General features: G+C 37.4%; 2 protein-coding genes across 7 annotated transcripts in view; both read right to left on the bottom strand.

Moving 5' to 3' along the window:
- Window positions 1–20029, bottom strand: part of Phactr1 (phosphatase and actin regulator 1) — a 514585-nt gene that overhangs the window by 139243 nt on the left and 355313 nt on the right. The window lies entirely within an intron of this gene.
- Window positions 3351–3968, bottom strand: LOC104861437 (membrane magnesium transporter 1-like). The gene has a single exon (XM_033761914.1). The coding sequence runs from the start codon at window positions 3866–3868 to the stop codon at window positions 3455–3457; it is 414 nt and encodes a 137-aa protein (XP_033617805.1). The 5' UTR covers window positions 3869–3968; the 3' UTR covers window positions 3351–3454.

Consider the following 20029-nt stretch of genomic DNA (forward strand, 5'->3'; position numbering starts at 1 on the left):
ACACAAATAACAGACACACGGAAAGAGAAATAAGGGAAAAAATTCCTTTTACAATAGCATCCCAAAATATGAAGTATCTAGGAATCAATCTAACAAAAGAAAAAAAAGATCTCTACACTGAAAACTACAGCACTCTGAAAAAAGAAATTGAAGAGGATATAAAAAAATGGAAAGATATCCCCTGCTCCTGGGTAGGAAGAATCAACATAGTGAAAATGGCCATACTACCAAAACTGCTATATACATTCAAACATTTTTTTTTTAAGGGTGAGACAAGATGAGGCAAGCCAACATCATTTAAAGAAAAGAAACATTCCCCAAAATGTATTTAGCTTGGTGTTACAGGCATCAATGCTTCCACAAGCAACACTACTTAATATATTATGGAAACAGGCCACATACAAGCAGGAAGATGCCAGGCCACTCAGAAACAGTGCTTGGAAAACAATTATTAGGGAGAATGGAACATAGGTCTCCAATACACTGATCTTCATTTTCTGCTGTGGGACCACAGGCCCATACACAGTGTTTGGCTGGTTCCCTATTATTAAGCAGTGAGTCTTGTACTCCAGAGAGCTTTGAGTGATGCACACTTATTGTATGTCTGAACCATTACTGAAATCAGAGTCCACTGAAGGCTTAATTATTTCAATCACCATATTTTGCAACTACTTTAGGCAGTAATGGACTATTTTACAGTGCTGTAATTAAAATTCCATACTTGATACATTTAGCACTGTTACAACCTACTCAAATCACCTATACAGTCCTATGATATATACTTGAAACAGATAGCAGAAAGTCATTGGTGTAAATTTAGGGCACTTAACTTGGGTTAAGGAGCTGTTATGTTAGATCTGAAAAATGCTATGTCAGTTAATTGTCAAGTTATTTGGTATCATTTTTTAAAAGAAGGATTTTCCTGACCGGGCAGAAAAGGATTTCAAAATTTGTGCTAGAGACTAGTCAAAATATTATAAGCAGTAGTATATCATGAATGCTTGGCTATGTGAGGAAAAACTATTTAGCAAAAGATTGAGTGAGAAACCTATGAAATATCTAGTCTTCTCTCCTTGAATTTTCTGATTACCATTCACTTCCTTTTATTGTAATAAGTTTTCAAGATGAGAAAAACTTTGACTACACATAGAAAATCGTATTTTGGAAGTGAGTCACAAAAGATAGATACTGTATGAACATATATATATATATATATATATTTATACATATATATATGTATATACACATATACATTGTGTGTGTGTGTGTGTGTGTGTGTGTGTGTGTGTGTGTGTATTTTTTAAAAAAGATTTTCTGAGTCAGGATCTTGCTAAGTACTTACTTCAGGCTGGCCTTGAACTCAGTGTATAGTCCAGGCTGGCCTTGAACTCATGGTGATTTTCCTGCTTCAGCCTCCTGAGTGAAACGACATTATTAGATTGCTCAGAATAGGCATAACCATAGAGAAAGAAAGTAGATTAGTGGTTGCCTATGGCCGAGGGTACTGGAAAGAATTAAGAGATGACTGCTACAGAGTTCAGTGTTCCTTTTGGAGTAATGGCCTAAATAGGACCAAGATCATGTTCACATGAACTTTAGGAATATATTTAAAAAATCACTTAACTGTACCCATAAAGAAGATGAATTACAAAGTATGTGAATTATATCTTAGGAACAGTACTATGAAAACATATTAGGAAAAGGTAGTCCCCAAAGAAGAAACAATAGGAGGCTCGACCACATCAAGTTGTACCTGAGGAAATTATAGATGAGCCCAATATAACAGGTTGGTTTTTTGCACAGTATTTTAACTTATCCTTCCATTCCTGACTTCATATTTTTAACACATTTCTAAATTATTTTACATTATCAACAGATTCTAACCTTGCTCTCATTAGAGAGAAGAGTCAGTACTACACATCTTTGGCTGGTAAATGAAAAAAAAATCAATGTCAAAATAATCTTGTCCTTTGAGGCTGTGTATTAGTGGGCAGGACAGAAGAGCTGAGATTCATTATTAATGGAAAAAATACCATTAAATATAAGGGCATCTCATGACTCTGCCTAAAGCATATTTACTTTTTAAACTGGCATACAGTTTATGCACCTATTAAATTTAACAGAAAGTAATGTTTTTATAGTTAACACAATTCAACTAAAGCAATGTTTTCTACAAAAAATAAAGTTGAGCCTCCTGCAGTTTTTTTTTCTCAAAGAGCTATTCACACTTTTCTAAGGGTAAAATTACTATTTTTTAAAAAATTCAACTCTGGATCCTCATCTTCACCTTTAGCACCACACAGTGAAGATGGAAAATGGTAAGCTTGCTATAAATTTGAAGCTACATATCAATTTCTTAAAGGATCTTAATTTTCTAAAAAATTGAATATATTAGTCATAAATATTTAGAACACATTTGGCCCAATTCCTTTAAGTCTGCCTTTAATGACATGTGTCCTTTATTCTCACTAACTTACCAGTTTAGTATGAAATAAACTAACAGACTCTAAAAAAGTTAAAACAGCTTAATCAGTTTGCCCTGTTACTATTCTGCATAGGCAGGATAAAGAAATCAGAAATGGCTTTTTGGTCTATTATCAACTAGTCTTACATTACATAATGGGAATTTTTATAGCTAACTGAAAAGAATACAAGTAGGTTTATAGCAAGCTGAACTTGTTAAATATGTTACGACAGAATTTCTGACACAAACATTGCTCATTGCACTTGATCTCAGAGAAGTGATGAAACAAGACAAATGATTTTAGAAAGCATAGGGAGTGAGGTGGGGTGAGTAGTCATGAATAAATGAAAAATTGGAGGTGGGAGATTTAGCTCAGTGATTCCACCTCCTGCCTCACAAGCACAAGGTCCCAAGTTTAATCCCCAGAAAAAGAAAAAAAGGCAATTATCTACAAAAGCAGAGCCACTTTCCAGTGGACATTAAAACATAATGAGAGGGCCTGAGAATCACCTCAGTGGTTCTGCTGCCTGCCTCGCAAGTGCAAGGTCCCAGGTTCAATATAAATATACATATATGTACAGTGAGCAGTCACCACTTTGAAATGTGATAACTGAAGATAATTTCACTGTAATTTGGGGCAGCAAAATGCAGTAGTTATACAGTAACTCCAAAATGTCTTAAAAAGTGTACACAAGAGATATTGAAAACAAGCACAAAAACCATCACTATTTCCATTTTCATGTGTTGAAAACAGCGACTTTTATCAAAGATGCAAATTTGTTTCAAATGGAAAATATTCTCTATATGGAAGATCAAAGACTCATTTCACAGATAATATATACTTCCTTAACAGTATCATTAGCAGTGTACAAAGAGAGGGCAAATATTTCTTCTGGAATTAGGTCTCAAAAGTCAATATACATACTGCTGGGGGAAGGTAATATTTCACACTCCAAACTCCCGAGTTCAGCAATGTGTCCTGTCCTGATACTACAATTTCCAAAAATCTTCAGGGCGCAGTGACTCGAGTTTTCTCAACTTCAACGATATCTCAGGGGCCAATGCATCTTGGTCTGAAGAATTTGTTGTATCCGAAGGCCCGAACAGTATTCGACCACGATGGTTAAATACATAAAAGGATGGGTGATTCCTTAAGGTGTCACATGTCTTATTCTTCAGTTTTGAGGTGGCATCCACATCTGTAAATTCCCCTGCGACATGAACTATACCGTAACAGGTAACTGCGAAGGCCAGAAGTGTCTGAAGAACTATATCTATTGGCAGTGCTTCGTCGTCTTTTTCTTTTAATCGCATATAGGAACGATGCTGTGCAGCAGAAAAGGTAGCATGGCCTAGGGCAAAGAGGCCAAGGCCTAGTACCCCCTTCCACGGTGTGAGCGCCATAATTATGAATGAGCAGCAGGAGGACAGAGGCAGCGGAAGCGGAAATGGTCCTCCTCCTTCCCACGGCGCCTGCGCTGCACAGTAATATGACGTCACAAAGACCTTGGGAGCCAAGTACCTTTACCGGTGGGTTTGACGGGTGTTTTCCAGGCAAGGACAAACCTTTGGCAGCCTGTTTTACTACTTGGGCTTTCTCAGTTTCAGATTCTTTAGTGATGACAAGAGGAAGAGCGAGTAGGCAAAAAAGAAAACTCATCAGCTTTTCATTAAAACACCAGTTATACTGGAAGTGTTCCTTTGTGATCAAAGGGGCAGAAATTTAGTAAACCGTAAGCCTACTTGCATTTGCAGAAGGACCTGCTGAAGCCCATGGTTGTCCCACACAACCATCACACTGAAAGGTCTAAATATCCTCTTTGGAGCAGACATGGAAAAACAACCAACATGAGACCGAGAGCTACAGCTTCAGGGTCTGGGAGTCCCAGGAATACTTCATTAGCACCTTTCCTGGACCAGATGGGGCCCCGAAGGTTTCCAGGGCACACACTGTACACCTCATGGTGTTTCTTTCCTCCAATTTAGGGGAAACTCACTTCTGCACTATGTAAATTCATTTTCTGTTGGTTTAATAAAATACCTGAGGTTGGGTATTTATTAAGAAAAGAGATATATTTAGCTCACAGATTTGGAAGGTTAAAGGGCAGGGCACTGGCTTCTGCTCAGCTCGGGTGAGGCCCTGGTAGTAGATGGCATCACAATGGCAAGAAGAGGCATGGAAAACATCACATGGTGCAACAGGAAGTCAAAACGATTTAGGGGTCAGGTTCCCTTCTTTAAAATAACTCATTCTCTCAGGAACTCACTCTGTGAGACACCATTAATTTTTCTCCTGAGAGGAGCACCCCTAATGATCTAACCACTTATTGTATTCTACCACCTTAATGCTACCACACTAAGGAACAAGCAAGCTTCTAGTACATGAACCTCTGGGGAACAAACCATATCCAACCCATAGCACAGATTAAAAAGGACAGTGTGTGTAGGGCTATATGGTAGTCTCCCAATGTTATGAGAAAAGTGACAAACATCATGCATTTGGTAAACTTTATGAATGAAAAATCTCAACTCAATTCTGAAGTCAAATGATATTTTCCAGTAAGTGTTAGAAGTTGTTATGGTTTAGATCTAAACTGTCTTCTACAAGGCTTGTTTGGAAGGTGACTAGTTAGTTCATGAGGGAGCTATACTCATCAATATAGCATTAGTCCACCATAATATGATTTGCTGTTAGGAGGCAGGGCCTAGTTAAAGAGAGGTCACCACAGTGTTGACCCATGTTCTTGTCCCTGATCCTTCTCTCTCTACTCTCTGGGTGCCATGAAGGGAGGAGCTCTTCTCTGCAATGCCCTTCCATTACGCTGCTTCTGCCATGGAGCCAGCCAACCATGGACTGAATCCCTTGAAAACTAAACCTATCATCCTTTAAACTGTGGGTATCAGGTATTTTGGTCCAGTGATGGGAAACAAAGACAGATGTTTAAATTAATTTCAATGAATTTTCATAAATGCATGACACGATACTGACTGCTGGGTATTTTGTTGAAAGACACAATTTTCCTACCATATACAAGGACTAATTTGTTAGCTTTACTACAGGAAGAATATTGCTTGGGGAGAAAAAGAGGTTTTAAAAAAACCTTATTCTGTTCCTTACAAATTAGAAAAAAACAGACCAAGAAAAAAAAATCTTAGCAATGAGAAGAAAGGGAAGGGAAGAGGTTTCTTATAAACCCTCCAGCAAGGGGAAAAGAAATATTTGTTCAGAGTCTAACCTGTGTGAATTGCTTTCCACTCAGAAGTATTTTCATTATTTCAAACTATTTAAAGTACCATATTTACCATTTTACAGATGAGGCAACTGAAGCTCAGGGCATTGCAAAAATAGCCCCAACAGTATGAGTCCAGTACTCTGCCAGAACAAGGCTTATTACACAGTGCCATACTGATCTTCTAAGAAATGGCCTTGGTTGGGCAGACAGCACAGCAATGAGCTTGTGGAGTTGCTAAAAAAGAATTTAAGAGGCTACCAAGATTTGGGTAATTCTCACAAGCTAGTGGTTTTTTCATTCATTGTTTTGCTGAATCCAACATATTTCTGGTGTTTCTGAAAGTACTGAAGGAAGCCATGGTGTCCAAGCATAACTGGGTAAGAACATGTCAATTTTACCTCATGTTCATGAGGCCCAGGCACTTCTGGGCAGTGAAAATAAGGAAGAGAACCTACCCATATATTGTTAAACTTTTCCATTTTCAAAATATTTAAGATATTTTTCTGAACTTTTAATGCACTGGTAGAAAAATGATGAATGTTGAATATTTTGTTTCATTTCATTTAGTTTCCAGGACCAACACCAAGGACCATATAGTGCCTTAAGGAAGTCAGTCGTATGAGAGTATGTGTTCAACATGAATATTTAAAATTATTTTCTTCATCATAAAAGTAAGAGTTGAATGGACATGCCATGGTTTGCATTAATTTATTTGAGTCATCTGTTGAGAGCTCATCATGTACAGAAGTTCTGTGCCAGACAGGATAAGGGTGACTAAAAAATGTTGAAAAGAAGGCAGCTAAGAAAGGAGATTACAATTTCTGGGGATGATGGATAGATACACTGTATTGCTACCATCACTAATGAACACAATGGAAGGAGAAAATGATGAGATTTACTGCACGCTAAAATTACAAGGCGAATTACTGCAAATTATTTTACATACATTTTAAAAGCCTGGCTCAGTGAGATTGAAAATATGCACACATTTGCACACGTCCCATCTTCATGACCAAAGAATACATTTTTGTGAAGCTCACAACATATGTCTACAAGTCACAAAACAGGTGTCAAATAAAAACTTATTTGATTGAATCAAGCATGTCAGATGGTGACTGAGATTCAAATTTTAGCCTTTGGAAAAAAGCTAAGGATATATTTTAATTTGATATTTAATACTCTATTAATAGTTCTCTTAGATTCTTCATAAACATCCATTTCCCAAACATCTCCATATGACATCAGTATTGAAGAAGAGCCTAAGATTCAAAAAGCAACCAACCCTACCATAAGATAGAAATGACATCAATTGAAATCAAACCCTGAACCTATTAAACATGGTATCTTCCCTGAGTTAAGTCTGCTAAGAATACAACAACTGGCCTCTTGTCTTTGCTGCTATAAATAACCAGCGCTTTTTTAATTTAAAGGGAAATCTAAAAGACTAAAGTAGCAGGTTTCTACAGATAAATGTCAACGCCTGTGAAACAATATGGCAAGCAACTTCTCTTTGTCTTTGACATATTGGCCTTCAAGGCTTTAGGTGAATGTCTGAGCCAGCATAGACTTACTTTAAGTTTTAAATAACTAAGAGACTGCATAGCATCTTACTTTAATAGGCCAGCTCAAACACTTAAAAAAATGATCATGTCTCCACATAAAGGTGTACCACATACCAGCAATAAAACCCTTGACCTGGGATAAGAAATTTAACCTCCGTTTCAATTCTTCCATCTGATAACAGGAATAATAATACTGGCATGTACTTCACAGAGTGGAGTGAGGATGAAATGAGAATGCAAAATGTAGGCTTAACACTTCCTCACTGTTACAGGCTGAGTTGAGTCTTCTTTATTAGAAATGCCTGGAATCAAAAGCGTTTCAGATTTTAGGGGGAAATATTTCTACACACAGTGAGATATTTTGGGGATGGAACTCAACAACAGAAAAATTCATTTAAGTTTCATGTACACCTTATGCACACAGCCTGAACATAATTTTCCACAATACTTTGATTGCATTTGTGTTTTGACTATGGAGCCTTCACATGGTATGTCAGTGCTCAAAAATTTGGATTTTGGAGCATTTTGCATTTAGAATTAGGGATGCTATCCTATATCCTCTTCTCAGAAGTTATAGTTTTTCCAGTTAGTCACTAAATGACTAATAGTTTAGCCATCCTTACGCTGTAAAATGGGATGGATGCATTTACAGAAAAGTATAATGAATGAATGCACAGCTCATTAAAAAGGACGTATCTCAGCAGCCCCACCTGGAAATAAGAAATAAAAACTGCCAGCTGCCAAGAAGATTCTTGTGTAGTTCTGTCCACCCACTTCCTCTATTTTCCCTAAAGTATACACTATTCTGTTTCTAAAATACTTTAACGTTCTTTCAAGGTGGTCTTAAATGACTTAGTGTATGGCACACACACAATATAAGTTGGCTAATTTGTCTGCTCATTAAAACAAAATAAAATAAGAGGTTCTCTCAAGCAGTTTTCTGCCCCCTTGTATCGCATTGCTCTCGAATTTTATTTGCAACTCTATTCGATGCCTTTCACTCTTGGCCTGTTCTGGGGCATAAGCAGCCTGCAGCCATCATGCTGAATGTGGCCTTGGCTCTTTACACCATGCTGATTCCTAACAATGGTTTACAGCTATTAAATGCATATTCCTCCAACTTGGTCCCGTTAACTGCTTATATAAAGCCTTCTCAACCTGTAGCCTTAGAGATTGCATCTTGTTGATATGATTTGCCCAGAAAATAGAAAAAAATGAGATAATAATTCCAGCACTGTCTTAAAACAAAAAAGTGGAGGACTAGTGTATTAGGAAGAAAGTCTGTTCATAGCACACCATATATCTCAGGGTCACCTGATCACACCACAGTGGCAGCTCTGTGTTACACCAGCACGTGGTTTTCTACACACCAAGCAATCACTATGCAGCTGCTGTTTTGCCACTGCACTTGGTGAACTTTTCAGAAGAAATGGATCCTTATTCCCTAGGCCTATTTTGAATTCTGCTGTTATCAGGAGGGACGGTTTCGTGACAGCACAAACTCAGCACCCCAGGCAGATCCCTTCTGAAGCATGTGGTGCTTGTCTGCATCTTCCCTCATCTACTCCAAGGCCTTTCTTACTCAGCCCAAGGATGAGTGCAGCCTAGAAATGTGTGCATCGAAAGCAGGGGATGGGAGCCCTAACTGTCCACAGTGGATGGCTTAGTAACCTAACATCTTCATAGTGGATTTTCTTTGACACTGCTGCACTCCTATTTTCTGAGATCACCTCCCAAATTATGAGGAGGATATGCATCCACACCCTTGTCTCAGGCTCTGCTCTGCATCCAGGCTGACCCAAGCTAAGTCACTGAAGGGAGAAGCGTAGTCTCAAAAGGCCTTTTGAGAGACAGAATCAAGTGCAATAAAGGCTGATGACAGAGAAAGATATGGAAAGAGGAAGAAGGGGAGTATAAGTAAATGGGGGAGGGGACATGGAGGAAGGGCAAAAAAGAGAGGCAAGTGTTGGGAGTAACGTGGTGGAGGAGCTCTTCTCAGTTCTACCTTGCTATAGTTGTAACCCAGAATGTCCCTCAAAGGCCCCTTTCTTAAAGGCTTAGTCCGCTATTGAACAGTGGAGTAAACTGAAAGGTGGGACCATGGTCATTGGTGGCATGTCCTTGAAGGCAACAGTGAGACCTTACCCCCTTGCTGTCTCTCACATTCACTCCCAAACATGGGGTGAGCAGTTCTGCTTTACCTCATTCTGCCCGCCACCATGTCTGCCTTGTCACAGGTCTGAAAGCAATGGGCCCAATGAACCATGGACTGAAACCTCCGAAATCATGAACCAGGATAAACTTTTCCTCTTTTCAAGTTGATTATCTTGGCATTTCATTATAGTAAGGGAAAGCCGACTAATGCAGACCCTGACCAGTTCTGTGGCTTCAGGAAGGTAACTTTACGCTGAGTTGGACAGCAGTAAAATAAGTAAAAGATACACAAGTCTTCAACCCAAGAGTTCTCCAGTAGTATAAGCACAGTTTGGACTGAGTCTCTCCCAAGTCATAATGCCATTTAACTGTAAGGACTAAAAGAAGTGACTAAAACAAGAGCATTAGCCTTAATTTGGGTGAATTTAGGTTAAAAGTGAGACAGATCAGTCTGGATTCCAACTCTATATCCCTTAGCAACTGGATGACTTTATGTAATTTTTAACCTCTCTAAATCTCAGTTTTCTTATATGTAAATAGGTGTAAGAATAGTTTCTTCACATAAAAGTAGTTGTGTCATTTCCGTGGGAATATGTGTGCTGTTTAGCACTGTGCTAAATAAATGCTCAGTAAATTGTGCTCAACATATTTCAGCTGTTACTACTGTGACAATGGTTATAACATTCAGTTGTTTAGAGCAAGGTTCTCAACCTCAGCACTACAGACATGTTAAGCCTGCTGATTTGTTACTGTGTGTGTGGCGGGGGTGCCCCAAACATTGTAGGGTGTTTAGTAGCATTCCTAGCCTACCCATCTAGATGCCAGCAGCACATTCACCCTCCTGTCCCAAGCTCTGACCTCAGGAACATCTCCAGATATTGCCAAAAGTCTTCTCTCCTTGGTGGGAGGGGCAAAAATGTTGTGGGTTGAGAACAACTGAGCTACAGAAACTGATTTCTCACTCTAGCTGATTCCTGAGTGTCAAATTTAACTTATCATATGACCGAGTGGTTTCTTGCTCTATATGCACATCTTTGCCTCTTTACTTTCATGGTATCTTGATACTTTTATCCCCTAGTAGAGCATTTCCTGGGGGGAAAGCAGGTTTAACTGTTTGCTTTGGGCAAGTCAGAGGGGAGCCCCTGTGCCTGGAGAGATCCTGGGTGGCCCCAGGGGACCTGAAAGTAGGGAGAGCTCTGGGGATGGACTCAGACCAGATGCTTCCTTCCTCACTCTGGGGACATAAAACTCTGAGAAGACTCAAGGGGCAAGGAATGTTTGGAGAGGACAGAACTGCAGCCTTTTCTGGCATTGAGCCCACTAGTGAGAGCTCCCAGCAGAGGGGGAGAGAGAGAAGCAAGTCCCAGCCCAGCATTTGGCTACTCAGAAAGCTGTGCTGTGCTCGAGGCTGTTAGTGAAATGCTTTCAGGGATGTTTTATATTTCCTTTTCATATTTCTTAATATTGTATCTCCAAAATGGATATAGATTTATTGCTTCTTATTCATTTGGAGCCTGATTTTTGATACCTGTAGCTCACCTTGCTTGATACTTTTATTATTTCCAATAACCAGTCATAAAACTTCCTGTATTTTTTTCTTATCTAAACTATCATACGATCAGCAAATACAGCTTATTTCTTCCTTTCCAGTCCTCATAGCTGTAATGCACTTCTCTTCATGTACTATACTGGACAAGGCCAAAAGAAGCCTGAACAGTCGGCATTCTTGTCTTGTTCCCAATTTTAAATGCTTTTTAACATTTCAGCATTAAAAATAATGCTTGTCCCAGGTTTTCATTTTTTGTTGCTTTTATTATATTTTCTATTTCTAGTGTATTGGCCACTAATCATGAGAAGGCATTACATTTTGTAATACTGTATATTTTTTTCTGAGTCTACTAAAATGATCACACCAATATTTTTCCTTTAATTTGGTCATATGAATTATTAGCCAAGTCTAACAGAATGAGGTAGGGTGCAGCTTTTGTTTCTCTTTCTCTGGAACAGACTGAACAAAATTATAATGCTTGTTTCTGAAAGTCTCATAAAACTTGCTTTAAAACTTTTGATATAGTCTTCGATGAGTTTTATAAATTGATTCAGGTTATTTAATGGTTTCAGGCACAGGTTTCTATTTCTTCATGGATGAATTTTAATTTGATAATCATTTATTTTATCTAAAATTTAAAAGTTGTCTCCGTAAATTACATAGTGTATCCTATTATCTTTTTAAAATTTGTCATCTTTTTCATTTATTATATATTTTATATCCCTTTTGATATTTTCTCTTGATTTCTTTGCCCAGGGTTCCATCTGGTGATCTATTAAATTGTATACTTTTCCATTTTACTAATCTCTGCCTGCTACTATGTATTTGGTATCTCTTTCCTCCTACTACCTATAGGTTTATTTTTTATTTCTTTTACTTAGTTATAAAATTTGATATTTTAATTTTTGTTCTTTTCCCATATAACTCTTCCAAGGTTGTGAACTTCCCTTTATACTGCAAGTTTTAATATGAAAACCTTCAATTTTTTTTGTTGTAATATTTAAATTTTTATTGCAATTTATTATTTTGCCCATGAATATTTAGGTTGCATTTTAAAAACTCATCATACAATAATTTTTAATTTACCTTTTTATTGTCTTTGATCAGCATTTGCATTCACAGTAATCCTCTTTTAATTTTTTCTCTTTGCTAAACAAATTCAACTCAGATGTTAGCATAAGGCATAGTGGCTGCTTCATGGAGGGAAGTGAAAATTTTTATCATTTCCTGGAAACTCAGCAATGCATTATAATATGCCTTATCCCAGCTCAAAAGGCTTTGTAGCAGGAGACTCTAAAGAATCTCCTCAGAGAATCTAGTCTAAAATACTTAAATATAAATTACAACTAGAGGTCACCTGGAATTGAGGGGAAACTCTTATGTGAAAGAAGGATACCATGACAAATAAAAACAAATTGGTTATAATAGAAAAACATAATGAAAAAAAATCACACAGAAAATCCTTTAAGTATGCTATGAAAAAGGAACAGAGAAAGAATAAGAGCTATTTAAAGAATGATTACCAAAATAAAGTCCTATCTATTAAAATACAGAGTTAAGAAAGTATCCCAGAAATAAAAAACAAAAGACCAAGATAAAAGAGGGAAAGAATAAAGAGATCAAATACCTCAATGAATTAGACCTACAGAAGTTCTAGAATGAGAGAGCAGAGAAAACCAAAGGGAATAAAATTTAAAAAGAAATTAGGAAGTTTCCCAGAGCATAAGGACAATAATCTTTATATTAAAGTGGTGAACCAGGTAGATGCCAAGAAGGAACAGTACGGTGTATACCTTTGAGATTCTAGGACATCAAGGGTACAGGGAATATAAAAAATAAAATATCGTGAGGAACAAAAGTTTATATCTCCATGAATAAGAATCAATATGAATCTGATATCACAAAACTGCTCAATGCTAAAATAGTATTCTCAAACATTTATGAAAACTGCCGTAAATTGGAATTCTATCTTTTCTCAAACAGAGATTATTTAAAATTATGCAGACAAGGGCTGGGGATTTAGCTGAGTGGTTCCACCACCTGCCTCGCAAGCACAAGGACTCAAGTTTGATCCCTAGTACCAAAAAAAAAAAACCAAAAAAAAAAAAAACAAAACAAAACCAAAAACAACATTTTCAGACAAAACCATAGAAAGAACAGAGTCATGTGATCCAGAAATCTATGGGTTTCATGCACTGAATAACTAAGGAAAATTTTCTGATAATAAAGTATCAGATTTGGAGAATAGTCCATATTCAAAAAAGACAAAAGTGAGATGTTCTCACAGAAAAACAAGCATGTTTAATAAATATGCTGGGAACAGAAATATATTATCATAAAGAAGACACTGCAGGAATAAAAGAAAACATTTAAAACAACAGAATATTCCGGGAAGGGGAAAAAAAGCTGCACAAGAAAAGACCTGTACTAACATATTAGTTCTGCAGAGAACATCATTACACAGACACAACCTTTAAATACTCTTTACCGACTTAACTATATAATATACTAAGAGGAATGAGGGAGGAACAGAAAGGATTCGAGTAAGAGTCTAACCACAAGACCACAAATTCCAGTCTTGCCTGGGCAACTTAAAGAGACACTCGGTCTCAAAATAGGGGAAAAATAGGCAGGAGACAGAGTTCAGTGGTGCAGTACCCCTGAATTTAATCCCCAGTATCACACACATGAAAACAGTAAATATTTCAAATTATTAACTTAGGTAATAGGAGTATAAGATCTAATTTGTTAATCTAAAAGAGTTAAAATTAAGTTTCCTTTGAGCAACAAGACAAGAATGAGGCATGAATCAGGAAATGGCTATTTGCATTCTCAGATTTTTTGTTATTTGATATTTTTAAACAATATATATATAGTTAATTGGTAGAATTTAAAGGAACAAGTGTAAATGGGCAAGTGATGTTATGCAAATTCAAGCACAATAATAAAAGAAATGAAGTCTCACATAAAGATCCCACAATAAGAAACCAATTTTTTACTTAGAATGAAGATTAAAAAAACAATGTAACATGTTGTAGTAGCAAGTTCACAGTGGAACATATTCATTCTTACAGTGATGCTGAGTTAAAATAAAATAATCTTTCTGGTTGACAATATAGTAATTGTACAAGGTGTCAATTAAATGTCTTCCTTTGACACAGCAGTTTCATTTTGTCCTGTAGCGATAATAAGAATGTACATTAATATTAATGGAGTCTATGTTTTATTTAACTCATGGAGGATTCTTATGTAAATTATGGTATATCTATTCAAAAGTTTGTTCTCCAGTTATTCTCATGAGAATTGCTGAAGATTATAGAAAAGACATAAAATATAAAAGAGAAAGAAAGGAAAAACAAAAAAGGACATAAAACTCTGCAGGAAGGGCAGAATTTTAGTTTTGAGCATTGACAGAGTTATTGGAGCAAACTTGCAATTGCAAAAAATAGAAATCCAGACAAAAATCTAAAATAAAAGAACAGAGTTTTAAACAGTACAGGCAAGCACAGCAGGATTGAGGTCTGTGAGAAAAGAAAAGCCGAGGAAGAAGACCCTATGATCTCTGCAGTTTCTCTCTAGACTGGGACCTGGACAAGGATCTGAGAAGAGCCTAGAGGTTCTGCTGAGTGAAGAATTGGAGAATGGAGGTCGCCAGGAGGCTGAGTCTGGAGAGGCACAAGCTACAGAGGGCAGAACTACAGAAATCCTCTTCAGTTTTCAGCTGCGATTCAAAGATATTGAGCATATTACAACTTCTGAGGGAAGAAAAACTACCAGAAAGTGGGAGTCATGCAGATTCTGACTATGAAAACTGAAGAAAACAATGAATCTGTAGAGTTTTTTATAGACTCTAAGGTGTTAGTCAAAGGACTGAACTAGCCCAAGAGAGCAGATGATCCTGGAATGATCTAAATTTAAAAACAAGGTTTGGAAGGATTGTACGAATGACTGCTAGCCAGAACAACCTCAGTACTTTTAAAGGATTGAAATAAAATCTGAAGTCAATAATATGATGCTACAAAGCCCCAAATTCAATAAAAAGTTAGGAGGCACTAGGGAAGTGTGACTCATAATCAGGAGAAAAATCAGTCAACAGAGATGACAGAGGTAAAACAATTTGTACAGAAGGATTTAAAAGCAGCTACTTAAATGGTGCTCAAGTACTTAAAGGTAAGCATTCTAAAAGAAAGTAAAACTTGTTTGTTCATTTAAGTTATTATACAGTAGTTTCTATTCGTTTGTGTTTAAGTTCACTGATCTTTCCTTTTGCACTAGTAGTTGTGTCTGATGAGAGTTTTATTTCAGACACAGTCTCAGTTAGTTCTGCAGTCTTTGTTGATTATTGAAGTAAAAAGATAGAAGGGGAGGAGCAAACATGTTTATAAAAATGGTGAGTCTTCCTGAATTTGACAAAAGCCTTAAAAGTATAAACCCATAGATATCTAAAGCTTAACCAAAATAAATTTACACAAAAGAATAAATAGTAATGAAAAAGTTTACTTGCTTAGCTTTTAATTTACTTAAAAGATAACAGATGAAATAACACATTGTGAGATTCATAATATTTACTGAAATAAAATCTATTTCTACAATAGCATAGCAATCGAGGAGGGAAATAGAAGTTCCACCGTGCTATGTCTACGTCAAAAGCCAAACTAGGATAACAAACATGAAATAAAAATGATTGGAGGCCACCATTTTGGGCTAAGCTCTAGCACAGACCAGGTTAAAATTCTCTTAAGAGTCGCCAAAAGCAAACTATCAGTTATCTGACCTTGGCGGGAGACTGTGATTATGGAGACAACAGCCCAAGTTCCGCAACAAGCCAGTTTCTACCTGCATGATGAACAGGTTCTCACCATCTCAACCCTTATGCAGAAAGGCAACCCGAAGTTAGCCAGTCAGCTATATTTCTACTTTCTCTGCCTATAGTAGGCTTTATGAGGAAAATAACTTCCAAAGGACCAATCTGCTTTTTGTTCTGTTGTTTCTGATTTCTTTGAAACTTTTCTCTCTTAAATCAACCATCTCTACATGACTCATCAGAACACTTACTCTCTTTTAAAGGATTTTAGAATCAACAATAAAGCCAAGTAAGATTTTTTAAATAGCTGGGCACGCCGATTTTCTCCACCACACTCTGGGAGGCTGAGGCAGAAGAACAGCAAGTTCAAACCTAGCCTGGGCAACCTAGTGACTTAGTGAGACATGGGCTCAAAATAACAAGCAAAAGGGCTGGAGATGTAGCCCCAGTGTGAAGGCCCTGGGTTCAAAACTCATTACCACCCCCCCAAAAAAACTCCAAAGTTTTGTCGAATTTGTCCTTTAACACGGGTATAAAGTATAGGCACACTAAGTGATATTTTTAAAGTCTAAAATTAGTTCAATATGAAAGTTCAAAATAAAAACAAAACATTTTTATCCACATGAACATCTTTACCTTCTTTTAAAAGTATACTTTAGGGAAGAATATTCATCTCAGGAAGTGATTGCAGGCATTAAGCTATGATGGAAATACTAGAGAGCCCACAAATTGTTAACACTTGTCATTCGTAGTGTAATTTATTAAGAAAGTAACATGATCCCCTCTCAAATGCCGTCAAGAGACTTGCACGTTCTCACCATAACAAACCCCCGTTGGCATCCTGTCAGCATCTTTCTTGTTTCACCTTGGAAGAGAATTCAGATGTTCTCTATCTAAGCTGGTAGATCTTGTGTTGAGTAGTAGTCGTGTCTAATTTATAATATGCCGCCAATTATATCTCCAGCTTAACACCCATATGCTTGCCAAAAAAGCAATAAAATTAACAGCATGGCACTTTTTCCAACAGGACAGAGTAATTTACTTCAAATGCTTCCAAGCCGTATTTGTGACAAACCTTCAGAGGGGGAAAGAGTAGAAATTTATCTCTTGTGTTTTGATGGTATCATAAAATGGATTCCAATCATATTAGAAGCAGGCAAGCTGAGCCTCTTTAATTCCATGAAGAAACAAAATAACATAGCATGGCCTGCCTTGCACTGCCAAGAATGAAGCAAAGGTCACGGCTTTAAAAGGTTGCCTTCTTGCAGAGAGGATGACTGGTCATGAAGGAGACAAAACAAAGGGGGTCTTGTCCGGCAGTCACTTTAGAGGTTACTTAAAAAGCCGTGATTACATATGAATAAAATATAATGCAACATTAAATACATTTTCAAGATAGCCCACACTGCTATCCTACTAGGATTTGTTCTTCAAAATAAGAACGATTTTTGCTGCTAACTACAGATAGACACATGGAGACAGCTTTTCCTCCCAAGGTGAAGCTGTACATGCTCAGGTCCTGCACAGTCTACCTAAGACACTTGAAACAGATTTGGCAACAGCTTTGGTTGCTCTACAATGTCCCCAAGCCAAAAAAGAAGGAAAAAAATGGTTGACTAAAAAAAAGACACATCATTCACAGTGTAATTGCCATGAATCAACAGGCAAGACTGTTAAATGTTAAAATTCTCTTTGCTTTTCATTTCTAATTACAGAACCTACACTGGGGGTTTACAAATTTTACTCATTCTATTTTTGATTCCTCTTGAGTACAAAATATTACTAATTGCAGAACCATGGTTTATCATGCTGCCAATGACCCTTTCTGCAAACCCAGTAACTCCCTTATTCTGAGTCAAAGGAAGAGGTTTTAATGAATCTCCAGAACAACTCAGTCAATGCTGAATTCTGATGATTAGTCTGAAACTTAATTGTACTTGTTTTTCCTTCAGTCCAATCAATAGCTCCTGGTGGGTGGGGGCTTGTTAGAAGCTGATTGCTAAATACTCGGCAACTGAAGGCCTTGTCCTCGGGGAAAACAAAGGAAAGAGAGACTAATTGCAGAGGTGAAACTCTGGGTCAATGAGCAATACAAGGGTGTTCCCAGCTAGTTTTGATAGCATCCTCTGGGTGGTGGGGAAAACCTGTTCAGAGACTCTGAGGTAGCTGGAGTGAGCCTCCAGCAAGACCTTTGTGAAATCTAGTAAGAGTAGGAACATGGGCAGCAGGAACATGGCAGGAAAACCAACACTCTGTACATCTGACTGGACCCAGGAAAGACCCCCCATGGACTGGGGGTAGGGGTGGTGGGGTGGAAGCCTCCACTGGGTTAAAAGCTCTGTGTTAATCGTAAGGTACATTACTGAACCACACCTTGAGTTTGAGACATTTCTTTTTTATCTCTTCTGAGATGTCTTGCCCTTTCCTCTCTATAGACTCCGGCACCATACTTTCCGCACCTCAATACACAATTCAATTCCAACAAGTCTTCAGCGTGGCCAGCCCGTGTGCTACCTAGATCGATGGCGAGTCTGTCAAAGCTCAAGCCACTGTTCTGAGTTCCACGCTTAGCATGTTCTTAGCAAGCAACTTCAAGCTACATCACTTGAGGTTCACTCACATGTTCTCAGCTGTTCGGCCCCATGCAAGAAATAACATAATTTTGTTTAAAATAACCGTATTTAAAAAAAAAATAGTGAAAAGAATTGCCTTGGTTTCATAATTTTGCTGATTTCCTGGAAACCTGATTAAAGTCTAGGTTCACTTCCTTTCAGCTATTTGGCTTTGCTACCAATTCTAGAGGTTACCTACATAAGCAAGATACCTATTATTTCTCATTTAGTGACCTACCTATTTAATGACTATTTGGACCTACCTGCTTCTTATTGTTTTGGTACAGTTCTGTACATCTTGTTTACAGAGCCTCAATGTCTTTTTTGTATAATACACCTCATTTATATGATACTGTAATTTTTGCTGATTGTTCTGTACACACTGTGGTTTTATGTTGTTATACAGAACTTAACTGCATATAAGAGTTACACAAATAAAAGCAAAGTCATCAAGTTGGAGTTTCCTTTGACTACTTCCTTGTTCTGAATATTGCAATGCATATACTATATGTGAGAGCTAGTGAATGGCTTGAGAGATAAGCAAAGCACACTTCTGAGCCTAACCTATCTCAATGGGGCATGGGGATTATATTTGGTCCCTGGCCCCTTGGAACTTTCTGGAACTCACTCTGCTTCCCAGTGGTCATGAGTTGAGCAGCTTTCCTGTCTGCCACGATGTATCTGCCTTGAAGGCAGCTGACCACTGACTGAAACTGTGAGCTCAGAGTAATCTCTTCTCCTTTAAATTGTGGGTACCAGGATTTTGTCCCAGCAACAGCTGACCAAAATACATCTATCTGTACATGCAGTCACGGAGTCATGAAGTTTGATGATACATATTGCAGGCCACCTATTACTTTACTTTTCCTTACCTCCACTTTCTCCATGCCTTTCACCAACTTGGTTTTCTGTCCCATAGACACCCTTTAACCCCATTCTTGGGAGGCAGATTTCAGACTTAGGTCTCCATTTCCTTATATTTAGCGGCCTCATTAATATACTGTCTTTGGTTAAAAAAATCATTTTGTCAATTAGCACACCATGCAGTGAGCAAAACAGGCCTGGTTTGGTAATATTTTCAGCTTCTAGCTTAGCAGAAGGAAGTTAAATCTTAACATCCACCTCAACAATTTGTTGAGATATTGTTATGCTTGAATATCTGGTCTCATAGACATATACAACGGGTAAAGGGAGGACCATTTTAATCATCTCTTCAGATAATTATACATACTTTTCTTTGTTACTATAACAAAACTGTACAAGTATAAACAAGTATAGGTATTAGTGTGTTGTTGGCTTCATGGTGGTAGATCAAATTCTGCAAAATTCTAATTTTTGTTTGAAAGTACAATCTTATCACTGGCAATAAATCCTATCAGTGGCTTTCTTGTAGCTGTGGGTTCTCCTTTCTTCCATTTTAGAGAAAATGCCTACTAGATTTTCAAGTATGAATAACCATGATTAATCCCTCACCTTTTCTTTCAAGTAAAAATAGTGTTCCATAAAAAATATGGCTAGTTTAGCTAACAACTCAAATCAATTGCACAGATAACTTTCTTTAGACTGGGACCCTCATACAATGAGTGGGCAAAAAAGGCTTTACGCGTACTTCCTATTTTCTTGTACAGAATAATAAAAAAGGTTTATTTTT

This window comes from Fukomys damarensis, unplaced genomic scaffold (assembly GCF_012274545.1).
Source record: "Fukomys damarensis isolate Sample0158 unplaced genomic scaffold, DMR_v1.0_HiC HiC_scaffold_10, whole genome shotgun sequence".
Taxonomy (NCBI): Eukaryota; Metazoa; Chordata; class Mammalia; order Rodentia; family Bathyergidae; genus Fukomys; species Fukomys damarensis.

What these genes read in the sequence shown, in the direction of transcription:
- LOC104861437 (XM_033761914.1), bottom strand. Translation starts at nt 3,868, where the DNA reads ATGGCGCTCACACCGTGGAAGGGGGTACTAGGCCTTGGCCTCTTTGCC.